At 48.9% G+C, this 16,752-nt stretch overlaps 7 protein-coding genes across 7 annotated transcripts; 6 read left to right on the top strand and 1 right to left on the bottom strand.

The window, feature by feature from the left end:
- Nucleotides 1-756: 756 nt before the first annotated feature.
- Nucleotides 757-1,780, bottom strand: EV420DRAFT_1643360 (Alpha/Beta hydrolase protein; the record flags this gene model as incomplete). Its single annotated transcript, XM_060477495.1, has 6 exons — nt 757-838; nt 893-1,060; nt 1,119-1,178; nt 1,228-1,379; nt 1,425-1,544; nt 1,607-1,780. The coding sequence occupies 6 exons, from the start codon at nt 1,778-1,780 to the stop codon at nt 757-759; spliced, it is 756 nt and encodes a 251-aa protein (XP_060330305.1).
- A 1,499-nt stretch (nt 1,781-3,279) lies between these two features.
- EV420DRAFT_1270768 (uncharacterized protein) lies at nt 3,280-6,669 on the top strand (the record flags this gene model as incomplete). The annotated part of the gene is made up of 4 exons (XM_060467593.1): nt 3,280-4,804; nt 4,856-5,143; nt 5,261-6,368; nt 6,480-6,669. Coding segments are annotated over 4 exons (3,111 nt in total), but the record flags the coding sequence as incomplete, so codon positions are not given.
- On the top strand, nt 6,664-9,660 carry EV420DRAFT_406374 (uncharacterized protein). The gene has a single exon (XM_060481994.1). It carries the CDS (start codon nt 6,778-6,780, stop codon nt 9,490-9,492), a length of 2,715 nt encoding a protein of 904 aa, XP_060330303.1. The 5' UTR covers nt 6,664-6,777; the 3' UTR covers nt 9,493-9,660.
- On the top strand, nt 9,604-10,169 carry EV420DRAFT_1545939 (uncharacterized protein). The gene has a single exon (XM_060473290.1). It carries the CDS (start codon nt 9,665-9,667, stop codon nt 9,953-9,955), a length of 291 nt encoding a protein of 96 aa, XP_060330302.1. The 5' UTR covers nt 9,604-9,664; the 3' UTR covers nt 9,956-10,169.
- A 1,875-nt stretch (nt 10,170-12,044) lies between these two features.
- On the top strand, nt 12,045-12,858 carry EV420DRAFT_1545927 (uncharacterized protein; the record flags this gene model as incomplete). The annotated part of the gene is made up of 4 exons (XM_060473289.1): nt 12,045-12,110; nt 12,157-12,296; nt 12,350-12,497; nt 12,556-12,858. 4 exons carry the CDS (start codon nt 12,045-12,047, stop codon nt 12,856-12,858), a joined length of 657 nt encoding a protein of 218 aa, XP_060330301.1.
- A 9-nt stretch (nt 12,859-12,867) lies between these two features.
- Nucleotides 12,868-13,949, top strand: EV420DRAFT_1545921 (uncharacterized protein; the record flags this gene model as incomplete). Its single annotated transcript, XM_060473288.1, has 7 exons — nt 12,868-12,996; nt 13,055-13,094; nt 13,146-13,202; nt 13,285-13,350; nt 13,481-13,554; nt 13,598-13,810; nt 13,854-13,949. Coding segments are annotated over 5 exons (456 nt in total), but the record flags the coding sequence as incomplete, so codon positions are not given.
- EV420DRAFT_1545911 (uncharacterized protein) lies at nt 13,928-15,106 on the top strand. The gene is made up of 4 exons (XM_060473287.1): nt 13,928-14,020; nt 14,071-14,240; nt 14,287-14,673; nt 14,725-15,106. The coding sequence occupies exons 3-4, from the start codon at nt 14,355-14,357 to the stop codon at nt 14,988-14,990; spliced, it is 585 nt and encodes a 194-aa protein (XP_060330299.1). The 5' UTR covers nt 13,928-14,020; nt 14,071-14,240; nt 14,287-14,354; the 3' UTR covers nt 14,991-15,106.
- The last annotated feature ends 1,646 nt before the right edge of the window (nt 15,107-16,752 follow it).

Below are 16,752 nucleotides of genomic sequence, written 5' to 3'. Positions count from 1 at the left end.
AGCGGAAAGAGACGCTACCAGAAATATTTTTCCAAGCCAGCCAAAGCCTAGAAATTTTATTCAGCTCAATCTAGGAATGCGGACATAGAAGCAAACATCTTGTTTAGCAGGATAACTTGGCATATTTTTTGGGCGGTCGCATAAGACTGTCTACGGAGATTTTCTACGTGACTTGATCCTGGCGTAACCAGGGAGTTCCTCGAGTAGTAGACACTTTGCTTGTCACAATTTCGTGCATGCCACAGCCGTGTTCAATGAGATCGGGCAGTGATAACGGTGACGCTGCTGAAAATCTTTCAACCAAAAAGGAGTGGACCACCGATCAGTTGGCTCACTGAAGGGAAAGAACAAGGCAAACAGACAGACCACCATGGTGTGCATGACTCCAACCATGTCTAGGTTGGCAATTCTGCGGGATTTCACCATAAATCCAATATCCAAACCCATGCAGTTGCGTCCCACCGAATCCATCTGATTAGCAGGTCTGATTAGTGAGTCAGTTTCTCCAACGAAAGACTGAAGAGAAAGTGCAGTTACGACATCAACCGATGGGTGAAAGCCAAATCACCGTCAACTCGGCCTTGGCTTCACAGGTATGATTCTTACGCATAGGGAGCGCGTGCGTACATTCCACTGTGCTTTATTAACAATCCGTACCTAACAGCAAAAAAAGGGTATAGGATTTGCGGTCCGATCTCAATCGGCCTCAGGGTCGTCCCCACCCTTTTTCCAACCTGCCTTCACCAAATCTGCTTCTCACGGAGAGCTGACTTCTTGGGGTGCCGGAGGAACAGACGTCCGACAGCTGTCTATGATGAATGCATGTAGTTGGTTAACACTAGAAAAAAAACATCAGTCATTCGCTCTGATAGCCTGAAGTAATTCAACTCACATATCCCCGTGTGTTACAACGCCGAAGTGTGGTGCTTCTGGTATGGTGGCCATGCCGACATTTACTGCAGCATCTTTAAGCTGTTGCATAAAAATTTCCGAGTATTCTTGAGGGTATGCAATGCTCCCTAGGCAATGGATCGACTTGACAGGGGCGTATCCGAGAAAGCTGATCCTTGGTGTATTCCTTTCGGTGGTTTATAAAATCACCTACGGCTCTGTCGTACTGTTCAAAGAAACCAGGAACAGAATTCTTCAAGGCCGGAGGAATTAGGATATTAGTTAGCCTGAAACGACAGTTAGTTATAATGAAAAAGAGAACACCACGGTACGCACACGTTCACAAAGTCGTTGAGATTATCGCTGAAACCTAATTGATGGGCGCCGTAGACAGAGTCAGAGATGGCTGCCATGTCAGGCTCGCCTGTCTTGAACGCTTCCCTCCAGTTCTCCGCTATTTCCCGTCGGCCATCGGCGACATCTGCCGGCTACGTGCAGTCTCAGCTACTGCCTAAACACATCAATAAGCGCACCTCCTCCAGCCCTAGCGGCGACACAAGGAAAAGAGAGGCGACTTGATTTGGATAGTAGACAGCGAGGGAGATCGCTACCATACTGCCCATCGACAAGCCCACGATGTGGCAGGCGGGTAACTTGATGTTGCCCATCGAACCTCGCAATCAGTTAAGCCACGTTGAACCAATGAGTCAATCACCATGAACAACGCGACGTCTTCAGCAGTGTCCTGTGCACTGTAACCTTCGGGAAGCGGATCGTTCGTCGTGATCCCATGTAATCTAATATCCACGGCTACACAATTGAATCTTATGCTGCGTTCCCGGTACAATCCTGTCTTCTGAGGTAGTATCTCCATCTGGGACGAGTCCATGGAGGTAAGGTAAGGTTCCCAATTAGTCTTGTAGTTCGAGGCAGAAATTATATGCCAGCCTTCACACGATCGCAAAAGCCATGATAGTGATAGAGGGCTCGGGTCTACCGTTTTTCCCGGGCAGGATTTAGGGAGTTACCTCGCATTATGAGCCGAGATTGATGGCACCGGGAGAATGGGAAGTGCCAAAGCAGTGGAAATCCATGTGTGATACTCGTGTCAGAGGACGTGGACGTGAAATGCAAACCTTGACCGCAGAATAATTGTAATATATACCTCTGTAAAATATTTAGTCGGCTTTTGTCACAACCGAGAAGGTGGTAGGAGAGAAACCAACTTGGGGCGCCTCCGTGGTGATAAAAAACACACACACAGAAATGGCAACATTCACTGCATATATTGAACGCACAGACCACCATTGAAGAAAGCTACGTCGTCAGGACAGAAAATGGCCTTCTGCTCGCGGTTTCCTTTGCTGCTCCTGCATAGTAATCGTTCCCCGACCAGTGTCGCCAGGTTGATGGAAAGGGTGTTGTATTGGCAGACGGCGGTAGGCCATATCGAGCACAGAAAAGTGGTTTTTTGGGGGAAAAAATAGCAAAGAAATCTCTGAAGAAGGAATCGGTCAGCTTTTGCGGTATGTAACTCTAAAGAACGCACCTGATATCCAAATCAAATGATCGTTTTCTCGAGATATGAGATACGAGTCTAGGTAAAATAATCCTATTGAACATCGAAAGATGGGGTAGAATGTTCGCAGAGAAAGAAAGGAGTTGGATCCATGGTAGTGGTAGACAGCCCGCTACCGGGTTGTCGGGCCGACGCGCCTCCTTCATCCTTTCCTTCCGCCGTTTATGATATTCTCACTATAATTCTCCCAAAACCCTACTCTCCTTATCAATCTATTCTGCTTATCAACTTGTAATACTTGATTTTCGCCCTCAAGAATCTGAAACCACCCCAGCACTTTTGCAACAATGTCTCACCCCCTGCCTGCCTTCGAAAACCCCAGCTTCGACCACCTCCCTCGCCCTCATACTCCACCGGGAGAGCTCGAACCCTCTTCAACTGTGTTTGTGGGTCTGGAGCTCGCCGTGTCAGGACTAGATCGGTCTTCAAAGTCGTCTGCTCAGACTGACTTTGTGGCCACCTACCCCCACATTGTCCAGCACGCTCGTCTCACTTCGCCCCAGACCTACATGCCTTTACCAGCTGATCTTAAAGTCGTCCCTGGAAATGCTCGACAGGCTGTTGACTACGTTTTCATATCCCTATCCCCATCGCTCTCCGCCACTCCCCGACCTGACATTCTATACAGCGTCAGGCGCGCTATCATTGCTCATGGCAGACTCAAAGCCGACTGGAAGGTTACGAGCGGGTATGACCGAACTCGAAGGGGCTTCTTCAACATGGACAGTGTCAACGACGCTGAGAACATGAAAGACCAGCTTGCTGCTGCTCTTAACAGTAGGGGCCTGCTCTTTCAGTTCCATACCATCATGCCCCTCGCGAATGCTATCCGTCTTGCGTTTGACTTTCTCGATCCCGCATCCATTGAAAACCTGGAATCCAACCCGATAGTCATCAATCACCGTGTCTTACCCATATTCCGGCCTCGTTTCGTTGTGCCAGAGTTCGGGTATGACATCGCTATCACTGGTTGTGGCGGAATCCAGGGTTTTCAGGGTGGGATGGATGCAGTCATTCGCGAGACTATCGGTCCTCGCTCAATTATTCGGAGCAGGATGGAACTGAATGGTGACGCTTACATCGTCATCATGGATAGCTTCGAAAACACTGTTCGCCTGCTCAACACCGACCTACCTCTGCCCCGGGGTGTACCTCCCTACGTCACCATTTCAAAACCCATGTACCTCTTCTTCTTCAACTTGCGTGGATGTCCAGCCTCTCCTACTTATCTTCACAGTGAAAATTCAGCCACAGCCTCAGCCAACATTCAAAACCTGCAACGGCAGATTGATCTTCTCCGCGAAAACGGCGTACAGACTGTTCAATCTGTTCAGAACGTTTTCAACATCCAGAACCAGTCTCTCATGAGCATTCATGCCTCCGTCAATGCTCTTCAAAATGCGTTCGCGATGTCTGTTGCCTCTCAAACTGGTCTACATCGCTTGACTATGGCAGATAATGAGCTCACTCGTCTTCGCGCTGAACGGTCCTCTAAGGAGCTTTTCTTGCTGATGGCTCCTAATGATGAGGTCAAGGCACAGGTCAATAACCAGATCGCTGCGCTTGACAGGGCCATTCAGCTTCAAGACAAATTACGAGGTGAGGCTAACGTCTACTATACGTCACTGGCCGACAGGATGGCGACTTTCACTTTGACGTCCTCCCTTGACGGGCCCCAACTTCCTCCCCATCAACACCCTGAAGGCGAGGAGGATGACCGTCCCCATCAGCGTCGTCGCCTTGACCCTGTCGGTGAAAATAACACACCCCAGATGGATCAATCCGTGAGCATGCCTCCTTTCCTTCACGTTTCTCCTTGTAACCTCGCTTCCTCTCCTCCCACTATCAGTGAACCCATTCAATCACCTTCAAAAATGCTCCGCACATCTGGGCGAGATATGGGAGAAACTACGCGTCTTTCTTCTTCTACGAAAATTCATTTTTCTGTCCCTGTTCTTCTCCATCTGTTTCTTTTCTTCTGTTTCTTTTCTTCTGTATCTGCAAATATGTCTCAGTCCTTTCGGACTGTCTCTGTGAATACGAATGGTTTTTCTGATGTGATGAAACATTCCGCTTTTTCTAACATTGTGTCCACCCACCGTCCACATGCCTGGTTGATTGCTGAGACCAAGTCCCGTTCCTCGGTGCGTTCACGCATCAACGTACGAGACTATAAGGTATTCGAATCTCCTGGCGTTAAAGCTGATAAAACCACCTCGAAATGGGGCGTTGCTTTAGGAGTTACTGCTTCGTTGCACTCGCAATTGGTCCCTCTGCCGCCCCAACTGGCTGGAAGAGCTGTATGCGTTGATGTCGTTCTTCCCTCTGACAGTGGTAGGGGCTTCTCTCATCGCCTTGTGGGAGTATATGCTCCGTATGACCCAGGGGGTGCTCCAAGTCCGCATGACGCTCTCCATGACTTTTGGGTCTGCATTTCTTACTTATGTGCATCTGCTCAACACTCTTGGCAAGTTATAGGTGACTTTAATGTTACTCTCACATCCTCAGAGGTTATGGGCGACGCGACAGGCGACAACTATGCCCGCACCGCGTACCGTGACTTCCTACATCAGTCTCGTGGGATTGATACATGGGAGAACCAGAATGATAATGATGCTCGTCATGTGTACACCTTCAATGCCTACAATGGCACTTGTCGGTCCATCATTGACCGTTGCGCTCATTCATCCCATGGGATTGATCTCTCTGTGATCTCTGTTCCTCGCTGTTTTATGCCAGGAACTGATCACCAATTGATATCATCAGCAGTCTTCTGCTCACCGCCTATAGATTTGGATGCATCCTCATCTCTAACATCTGCATGTTCTCAAGACAGGTCTCCCTACCCGCCTCGCTTCATAGTCCCCAAACGCCATGAGTCTTACCGATTCGAAACGTTTGCAGACCGTGTTGATTGCCTTGCGCGGGAAGCTCGACTTCATGAGCATCCTATAACAAATGACTCCGACTATCAACTTCGATGGCAGGCTCTAACAGACATCTTCCTGGCCGCTGGCAACGAGGCTTTTGATCTCCCCAATACCTACGACCGCTCGCATCAGAAGATAGTAACCCCAACCATCACTATCATTCTTCGCGAGTATTCTCGCTTGAATAGGATGATTTCCGCCTTGAAAAGACGATCTCTGCCTCAGTTGTGTGCCCGGAATCGATGGACGGGCACCTATCTTCAGGCCCTTTCTGGTCATCCCTTCCTTCATCCAATTCTGTCCCCTCCATCACTATTCTACTCACCTTCTTCTCTTCTGTTTTATAAAAAGGCTCGCTCTGCTCTCTCCAAGCTTCGATACAAGGCTGAAAGGGATGAACGACGTTCGCGCTCCACCAAAGCCGATAAAAGTCGTCTTAACAGATGTCTTCTTGGTGGCTCTGCTAAGCGTCTCTATCCTCCTTCGCAGTTTCAAGGACCTCCACCAGCTATTTCAATTCCCGACGACCACAATCCTAATGCTCGCAAATACTTTACCGGTGCCGATGATGTTAAGGCTCAAACGATGGACTACTTTTCTGCATTGTACTGCAGGAATGACCGTCCTGACCCACCAAAGCCATGGATGGATTGTCCATCTGTTCGTTCAATCAGGGAAAACGTCAGATGTGATTCCTTTCAATGGCCTCAAAAGATGGACCTGCTTTCTGGCCGCTCTCTGATTCGTAAAGGTAATCCCCGACCGGCTCCTGGTCCTGATCGCTGGGAGAAATGGATGGTAAAGAGTCTTCATGACTTCTCATTTCAGCTTGTCTTGGATCTCTGGAACTACTGCATTGACACCTCTCATTTCCCTTCTTGTGTTAAGCCCTCTTCTATTTCCCTCATTCATAAACGAGGGGATGCAACTGATCTCACTAACTTCCGTGGAATCTGCACAAGCAACTTGTGCATGAATATGCCTTTTGCGTGGCTGAATTCCTTGCTAACTCCATATCTAGCTCAACACTCTGTCTTACCAGAAGGACAGATTGCGACGCAACCAGGCATACAGGGAAGAGATCTGACCTCTTTCCTTGCTCAGCTTGAAACTTGGGCCGACCGCACCAAAACTCCACTATACATCGTTCGGCGAGATCAGAAAAAGGGTTTTGATCGACTCGAGCCTCAAGGATTTTACGACGCCATAAGGGCTTATGGTTTGCCTTCCTCTATCATTGATTTCGATATTTCAGCCCAGAGTGATGTCTCTTATCGGATAAAGACATTTTACGGATTGACAGACGCACTGACAATTAGTGGGATTACGAAACAGGGCGGACCACTGTCCCCAATCAAGTGCACCTTGACGAGTAGTATGGGTAGTCACTGGTTATCCGATTCCCTGCGTCACCAAACTGGCCACCTTCATGTTGCAACACTTCAAGCCTCCCGTGGTCAACCTCATCTCCCCGACGACAGAATCTCGATTCCGGTTGTGATGGTGGAGGCGATGGATGACTCTGCCATTGTAACAACCTCATTGCCAACGTGCCTCTCCTCTATAACGATGTCGGAACGTTTCCAAAGCGCATATGGCGGTGAAACCAACTGGCCCAAATCAGCCGCCTTCCTTCGAAACGTTCCTAACCCTCCCTCTCATCTCCAAGTTACATCGGTCCACCCAGCACAGCCCGATATCCTAGTCCAACATGATCTCTCGGTGTCGACCTCTCACATCGAGTTCCTGCGTCTTTCCATCAATGATCCTTCTGCGCAGTACCACAAGCTCAAGGGTTTGATATCTTCCTTTGATTTCCCTTCACTCCAAAATATTCGCCTTCCTTTGCCGGCACTACGCCGTGTCCTTTCACAGTGCCTAGTCTCAAAACTCAGGCCTCATTTGGCCTATCAGCCAATTACAGAGACTGACGCTGTTCACTTGGACCATTTGATCACAGCAAAGGTACACGAGTACTTCTCCTTTCCTTTTCATTTTAACTCTACCTTGCTTTCGCTGCCTCTGTCACTCCATGGTTTTGATTTCCCCTCTATCTCTCGCTTGAATCGCGTAGCAGCCGTGAACGGCCTGCTTCGTGACCTTAACCATCATATAGGAACATTCCGAGATATGGCTCGTATCACGCTCGCGGACTGGACATGTCAACTGAACCATTGTGTCTTTCCTCTTCACGGCGCGTCTCTCAACACCTCGTTCATGCGGCAACAAAGTGGCCTGCCTTTCCAGTGGCGGCTTGCACATGACACTATGCGCCAAAACGGTTTGTCCATCCGTAACACGGATCTCTCTTTCCTTTTCTATGGCGATGTGTCTCTGCGTCACCTGAATCGCACGTTACACACTCGTCTCAGTCTACCACCACAGTTTATAACCAACTTGGCTAATGCCGGACTGACTCACCTCTTTGACATCGCATCCTTCACCCTAGATCCCGCAAAACATGACGTTGTGCAACTACAACCTCATCCCAATGTCCACTTTCAAAATGCTACCACTCGCGCTCAAGAACAGTGGTTACAAACCTCACAGTGGCTTTCCGATTTAACGCTGATGGATCTGGTCAATGGGTATATGGCTACGGACTCGGACATGACAGATAATGTTGTAGGGAGACGACGGAGAGCGGTTGGTTGCCAAACTCGCATACAGATCGCTGGCACGGATGACAATCTCCTCCGTGGTGCAGCTGCGAGTCAGTGTCTGGACTTGGAGCCCCTTTGGTTCCTGGGTTTACCTCCAAGGTTGCGTATGCAACAAGCACAAGATCTCATCAATGCCTACTACGCTGTTTCCCCTCACGCGCCCTTTCCCACCTCCATTCCTCCTGGGATTTTCGCATCTGACGCATCTATGCTTCCGGCTGCACCCTCTTTCCGACATCAACGTTCAGTAACCTTCTCGTCAATTTCTCATTCCTCTGCCCTGGCCATGAATCTCGACTGCTTCCGTACTTCAGCGTGGGTTTATCATGGCGAGACGTACGGACTCATAGCATCAACAATACATCAATACAATTTACCATCACCCCCTTCTCACCTACCCTCTTCTCCAACTCTCTATACCGACCACCTCAACTCTTCTCGTATTGTATCTTCCGCTCTCCACCTCCCTCCTCTGCCTCATCAATGGTCATCTCTTCCTGGTCGTTCGCTCTACCGATGGCTCCTTCATCTCTTGCAGCATTCTCCACCACCACATCATCCTCCCAATATCATCTACACTCCAGCTCACACCAACTCCTCCTCGACCCCTTCAACAGTTAATGCGCTTGCAGATCGGCTCGCATCAGGTTCTCAGCATTTACAAATTCGGCCACCTCCCGCACCCTTACCTACTTTCTTTATGGATTCTTTTATGCTTTACTCACCAAACGACGGCTACATTGAAACAAGTATATCATCATATCTGCCATCTGTACTCACTTCCGCTGCTTATTCTAGCCCAGACTTCCGCCCTGCCATGACGATGCTACTGCCGTTCCACGACCAACACACACCTCCCGAACATCCCTATTTGCGGGCCTCCTCGGCATATTCAGCCTTGGTACAGCTCTACGCGAGATCAGATCAGCTGGACACGACGTACGCACGATTCCGACGCTTCGGAAACGTATCCCCCATGTGCATCAGTGGATGCGATGCACTGGAAACCGTCCACCACGTCTTCGTCTCGTGCCCTGTGTATCGCTCCTTCCGCCAACATGCCACACAAACACTGATTACCGAGACATCCCGTATCCTGGACTCTGCAGAAGTACCCTTGCTCATTTGCAGGTCCTTTCTTCAGGTGGTCCGATGTCTCTTTGAAGATGGCCCCGTTTGGCCCCAATCTCTATCTCGCTTCTACCTTGGCCTAACGCCACCCTTGCCCGCACTTACTGGTTTGCCGGGAGCGAAGACAAGTCGTCTGTTGGTACGCATCGCTCACACGTGGCACACGTCATGCATTCGTCTGGCTGGCAGGATTTGGGCGGAATATAAGCGAAGGGTACGTCCGGCTCCATCGAAAAAGAATAATAACGCCGTAGCCATTGATTTACCATCCTTTTTATCTCCTATCTTATCGTCCTGACCGTTTCCCTTCATACGTGTACCTTTACTTACAATGAGCTACCGAGGTAGATTAGTTTGCGCTTATTTACCTGAGCTGTATCAGCAGAGGTGGCCAATAAATCCAGTTTTCCAGTTTTCCATCACTACTACTTCGGTTCCTGCCCTCTCGTTCGTTCCTTTTGCCCATTTGCATGGGTTTATGGTGCGTTTTATTTATCTTCTACACTAATGCATTTGTTTTAGGTCTTTTCGGCGTATCTGGTGGTTTCAAGAGACCGACCACTTCATCTCCTATACCCCGCATAAGCCCTTATGTGAGGCAACACGTCCTTCGAATCCCTCTGCGACGCCAGATATGGCCACTACACATCCCCTTACTGCGCCCACCATCCCCCTGGAATTGCCCAATTACGGCCCTCAATGGCATGCATATCGACCTCAATCACCGTCGGGCATGCAACCTTGGGATGTGGGGGACATAGTATATCACCTGAGACTCAACATCGGACCCCATCTCATAGCAGGGGAGGACCCGCAACGGAATCCCAACTATGACGGTGACAACAACAACGGGAGTGCAAGGGGGACTTCAAACACAAAGGAGAGCCGTGTTAGAGGGTGGAGTATGGCTGTGGTAGAGAGAGAGAGGCATTTTGAATGTGTGCTGCGGAAGACGGTACGAGCGAGAGGGCGGGGTGGAGATCGGGACACTGATGTTCAACGGCGGTCACGACGGCTATGCCTCCCATGGACTCAATTAACGATGCCAGGAAAACTCATGATGTAACCAATGACGACCCCGCTGCCGCCATCCCTGCCCGAATCCAACATACGCACCTACCTCCCGCCCCACGTCCTTACTTGGCATCATCTCCGCGTATCCGACATGGAGGAACTCGATTCTAAAGTTCGTTTTTCCCGCAGACTTCATCATCACCAACGACAATGACGACAACGACACCCCTCGCCGCATTCCAGGCCGTCATCCGTCATACACCTCCATTTTCGACATCGTGGAATACGATGGCAGCCTCCGTTTTCTGTAGCAGGCCTGCCATGACGCTCAATAGTGTCATTAATTCCTATCTCGCTTCCAATCTGAGTCCCGGCGCATGCTGCAGCCCAAATCTGCACCCTGTGCTCTCTGTATCTATGACGGGTGTTACTACGCTAGCACAACCCTACGAGTTCATATCAACGTCAAAATCGCTGCATGTCTCACTTGTGAGTTCCTCGCTCTGTTAAATTTCCGTCTAATTTCTGAGCGCTTCCTTCTAGTCGGTCGACTATTCACAAGCAGATTGATAAACCTGATATAGACGAGATTAGACGCATCGTCGGTCTCTTCTTCATCCTGCGCGCGCGCTATTTCCGACTAGGGTCAGTTCACGTAAACGCTTCTCGGAATCCATTACTAGACCTTCCAAGGTGCCGTTCCTCCTCTTTTCCAAGAGTCAAGCTTTCAAGACTCGGGCATGCTATTTCCAGGAGGAGACATGCAACATCGATACAGACCATGACAAAACTGGTTTCATAGCGAGGAGCCGACAGGGAACATTCGTTCGGTGCACGACTTGGCCAGTTTGATGAACGGCGGGATTAGCAGACGATACAGCGAGTGGGCTCAGGGTCAAAGGGGTTATCCCCCAGAACTCATATACAGGACCACACCGACGATAACATGCATCGTGTCCATATCGACAATCCCTCTGTGCTCGAGCCAGTCCCTGACGGAATGACGAACCTTTGACTCCCCTTTGGACATCGGTGCTTGCAGGCCCTATATAGGGAGATGAGTAGGAGTTCCGACACGAGGATCACTCTTATCGTGGACAGGCTACATTCTGTGGATACAGCGATCTATGTTCCAGTGGTTCGTGAGAAGAATCAAAGGATAGCCAATTGAATGACGGAAGGAGCGTCGGCATCTCGGATCCTGCTACGTGTTTTTATGTCTGTTTCGACAAGCTTTTCTTTCTTGGCAATATCTTTGTAAGCTTCGCACAGATAGGTATCTATAATTTCGTCTCTAGTCGACGATCCTGTTACAGGTTGAAAATCACAATAAACACGAGCTTCTCATGTATATCAGCTGCACGTCAAGAACTCAAGCTGTGGCACAGCCCTCAAACAGCTCAATGTGATGGTGGATGCACAGCCGTCTGAATCGCTGTTGCCCCTCTATAAGTGACAGGAAGCCAGCTCGCTACCAGGTTGTCGGGCCGACGCATCTCTCTTGCCACCACCATGGAATTTGCCCATTCAACGTCCCTTCCTCACGGCCTAATGTCCAAGCTTGGACTTCAGCCTGCTGTTCATCTGTATTTCTGATGATCCTCTATCCTCTTACATGGCCCCATAAAGTTGCTAGACTTTTTAATTCAGCTCGAGCTTCCCATGCATGTGATCTTAACAGCTCAGAAACAGCATAACATCATGATATTTATACCATGCTAGGCTCGGCTGTGCCAACGGCAGACCCACTCTCTCATCATCACCACCAGAATGTTGGGAGATTCAAATATTGGTGCATGGATACAATTTGCGAGGCTTACTGCGGCGGCAGGTGAAATGGCCCCATTTCCATACATCAAGGGTGTTGCAGGATGTATAGCTACAGTTCTCGAGGTCATTGAGGTACGTCCTGTTAAGCGCTCCTGTATGATACTGAGCGGGAGTCTAGTTAGCTGGCAAGAACAACGAGGACCTTCAGGACTTGGCAGAGAGCGTTGGAACAACAATACGAATCATCAAGGAAACCGTTGAAGCGCACGGCAATACGAGCGCGACGCGTTTTCGTGATGTATGTGTGGAGCTTCAGGCGTGAGTTGGCATGTACAGATTGTTGAACTGCACTTACCGAAGCTTCTGTCCAGATACCTGGAGGGTTTGGTTGCCGAAATAAACACTACTCGATGCAACTCGAAGTCCAAAGGCATTACGCGATTCCTGAAAACGAAGAAGATTTCCGGTGTTATCGACGGATACAAGCAGCGAGTGAACAACATCAAGGCAGATTACCTTGTATGTGCTTGGGCCTTGTACGTACTGTTATTTGTATTGACTGTCAGTCTCTTTCAAGGTTCGGGTTACTACCGACTCAAGGCTCGCGATGTCCGAGATGCAGGATGCACTGAGTGCAGTCACTCAAGCCACGGAGACAGCACAGTCACGTATCACCTCGACTGTCGTGTCTCAAGCTCACTGCATCCAAGGCGAGATACGTTCCTTGGGCGATATCCAGAAGGAACATGCAGCCCAGATTTGTGAGAAGCTTCAGGATCTGAAGGGATATTATAAAGGACAGGTAGGTGGTTCCTCATATCAAACATATCTATATCTTATTCGTAGGTTCGAGAACTTTTCCCGGGGGACATCTACATAGGAAAGCTCGTGTCTCCTTCAAGGCGTCGTTCTGCTCCTGGATGCGAAGACAGGTACGGTACAGTCGAGAAACAGCAACACAGCAAAAATCATTCGCGTATACCAACATTCTCCTGATAACGAAGAAGCTATACTGAAAGTAAGTGTCTGTTACTATCTTATTCACTGGCAAAGTGAACATCATTTTTGTTATCTAGCAATTCAATGATGATGCAGGATGCTTTAATTAAAATGAAGTTCGGCTTTCCATATCTGTCCAGTAATCATCAAGTGATGCTTTGTGTAGGCATCCCAAACATCGCACAAGTCTTTGGCATCTGCAGATCGCCAAACTTTCCAGCGATCGTGTTTCACTGGTGAGGGTATTGGTCCCTTTTGTCTTCAGTTTAGTCTAAGTTCCATGTATACGTGTACAGGTACCACACAGATCCCTTTCGATGATTATGAACGTAACTTGACTGCAAAGCAAATCGTACCATTCTATATCCAACTGGTGAAATACCTTCTCTTTGATATTTTGGACCAATGCGGCTAATCTCCTGCTGTGGCACTGTATAGTTCTATGATTTAGAGGTATGATCTGTCAGAGTCCAGAAGGATACGGCTGAATATCCGTTATGCAGTCAGTCGCAGAGCATTTGTTCAGGCACTACCCGCTTTCTGCTATGCGAAGCCGGGCAGATGCCGCAGATGTCAGGTCAAGTCATGGATACTCTTGATGTATACTGACAATTTTGAAGGAAAGCCATATCACTCTCAATGAACACTGGACAAATTGTCGTGACGGCTATGGTATCATTTGAATACCTCATTGGGAGTTTTATTATGTGGATCTCTCGTACACCAGGGGACCGTGTCCAATTTTGGGGCCTGTTGAATGGGGAGCCACATCCCAGCGAAATCAGCAGATGGTCCTCGTCACTGACATTGCGAAAGGACAATTTATGCAATGTGTATGATGCTATCAAACGCCTTATTTGGGCTAAACCTTATCAGGTTTTCCATCCACCAACTCAACCTTACATGCCGGGTAGTGTATTGACCTCATGCCAGCACGGGGAGACTTTGGTGGGCAGAGTCCAGACTAGATTGGACGAATGGAACGTGGAATGGACAACACCGGACAACAACGACACTATATTATCGTTGCCCTCGACAAACAAGTCCGTTGTTACGTTGATCTTATATCTTCTTGCTAATTGTTCATTGGCAGTGGTCCAATAACGGTTCCCTTACCGTATGCTGGGACTCTGACCTATTATGCTTACATCCAGTTGCGTTCATTTGACAGGATTTTGGATTCGTGGATTGCGCAAGCTTCACAACTACAATATTGTGTCCACTCCAGGTGTCGTGGTCATGATGACGAGCTATTTCTAATAGGTGGGTGTCTGTTGACTGGCAACTATCAACTAACAAGCGTATTTAGACACACGGTTTACCCTTTGTGTTGGCCTGGAAGAGAGGTATGACCCTTTTCGTCTCTGCAATACGTTCATGGCCGAAGACCATCATACGCTCTCATTGTCAATAAGCGCTCCTTCCATTGATTATCAGACGAACAAGGTGTCTTTGCCTGTCTTGACATGGCTCTATGATGCAGACTCAGAGATGTCTTCAGTTGAAGCGGAGGAAGTTTTTGGTGTGAAGCTTTCTAAAGATGAGATATTGTTCGGACTGGATGTGTCTAAAACATTGCTTACAACCGTACCCGAGTTGAACGCCGACTATGGATTCGACCCAGCCCGTGGTGGCGCAGACGTCTGCGAGTATTTTGGGTGGCCATTCGTGGAGATCCTCGACGTTTCCACGGGAGGTAGGAGACTCTGGGATTGTTGCATGTATGACCGCTGATCAAATGTAATAGATTGGATGCCTTTGAATGATACCGTATCTGAGTTGGCATCAGTCATATCAGATGATGGGTATTGTACATTGAACGACAAGACCGCCTCTTCACTGGGTAATGCACTAGAGGGAGCACATGTTGGCGAAGCATCGACCGAGACAGAGATCGCTACTGCTGTGCAAACCAGAGACTTGAAGTCGAGGCTTGGCTCATGGGTGCTCATTGCAATGTTCATTGTTATCTGTGCTATTCTGCTGTCCTTCAGCGTTCATACCTACATGTAGATATAGATCCTGATAAGTATATTTCATTCATAGTGTTACTTCACAGAACTGAGGTCATACAACACTGGTACTACGTGCTGACTTGATACACTCACTCTTTAATACAGTTTTATTAGTAGGAACCACAATTACAAGGACGATTGAATAGTCAAAATATTCCCAGACCAAGAAGTCAGCGAATGCCGAAGCCACGAATCATTGTAGAGAAAGAAAGGAGTTGCATCGATGGTGGTGGTAGGAGGTCAAAGAGCAGCTTGCTACCAGGTTGTCAGGCTGACACGCTTCTCTTACCACCCACCACTCCCACCACCATCATGTCTTCATCATCGTTGTCGGACCAGTCTAAGCCACCAGTTTCATACCTGATACACCTCGCTGGGACGTGGATGTGCAAGACGAGACGGCAACTTGAAGACCGGATTCGAATCGCAGCGCTGAATCAGAAATCTGTGGGAGGACCAACGCCACTCACAATACCAAATGTGCCACCTAGCATCTACCACCATCCGTTCCTTAGTTCAAGTTCGAAATATCCTTCTCGACGCCTTCGACAACTGGTTGTTTGATGTGTCCCAGTTTTTGGCCGAACTCCTGTCATTGACATCGTCGTGATTTTTGCCCGAGGTGAGGTCTGTCTGCGAAGAGTAGCCTTGCTACTCTTCACCATACCTGATACACCTCACTATGCACTCCCTTACACCCTCAGTCTTGCCGGTGAGCAAGCTAGTAAATGGTCAAGCCTTATCGAATTCACCATGGTCCAGCGACGAGTAAAAGGCGTCTTGGAGAGAATCCGTGAATGGCAGTAGTGCCGGATTGACTTGCTCCCAGGACGAAAGTATGACTGTGCAAAGGGAACAACGGATGGGAGGAGCTGACATATGCAGTGTTAAGGTGTGGATGGCAGACGGGTTGATAATGATGTGCTACCACAGCTAACATAGGCGCCGTCCACGTCCCAGCTACAGGCGACCTCGAACGAAACAGCCTCTACCATTCAAATATGATGCTTCAGCGTAAAGGAGAGCGAGTACGTAGAGCTCCCGATCGCAGTCACCATGGGCTTGTACGACACGCCAAGAGTTAACGTTCATCTCTGTGAGATGGGAAGGTGCTGTTCATGAGTGTCAGTGATGAAGCCCTCTTCTCAGAAGATCTCATTGTTGCGGCTGAACAAAGGCTCGGGACGAGATCGACCGACCCATAAAACGGGGCACGACGACGGGATTCCGTTCTGAGGACATCGAGGGTGTTGAGGGTGACAGTCGGAGGTGCGTCTATGATTGGAAGGAGCGTCGGGAGGCGGTGCAGGAGATCGAGTGCAGTTGGAAGGGAAGAGTGAGGTGGACGCGTTGAGGACCTGCGAACAGCGTAAAGTCTGGTGCGGGAAGGTTGAGGGCGGCAACTCTTGCACGGAGAATAGGATGTGCTTGTCCGAAGGTAGCCTGGTAACCAAGCCCTCTAACAAGGAGAATTTGGCTCGTAAGAAGAGGGAAAGGTTCAGGTCTAGTCCGAAGGGTGTCGACAGAACTGCAAAGGGTGAGCTGGAATTAGTGCGTAGATGAATACACTCACAATGCGTAGGTCGTTCCATCGTGGTCGATGAAAAGGCTTCGGCTATCGGCCCGGTCATCCGTCAAAGCTTTTCACTGTAGCAAACTCGTTCTCGCATCTTCTTGTCCGTCATAAGGGCAGCTAAACCTTCAATTCGCCCTCTGATAATACGAACACCCCTCCCACAACAAAGAAACTACGCCAAAAA

The sequence above is a fragment of the Desarmillaria tabescens genome, assembly GCF_030435595.1.
Source record: "Desarmillaria tabescens strain CCBAS 213 chromosome Unknown EV420scaffold_19, whole genome shotgun sequence".
Lineage (NCBI taxonomy): Eukaryota > Fungi > Basidiomycota > Agaricomycetes > Agaricales > Physalacriaceae > Desarmillaria > Desarmillaria tabescens.
The sequence above is the reverse complement of the archived record's forward strand: the minus strand, read 5'-3'. Positions and strand labels throughout refer to the sequence as shown.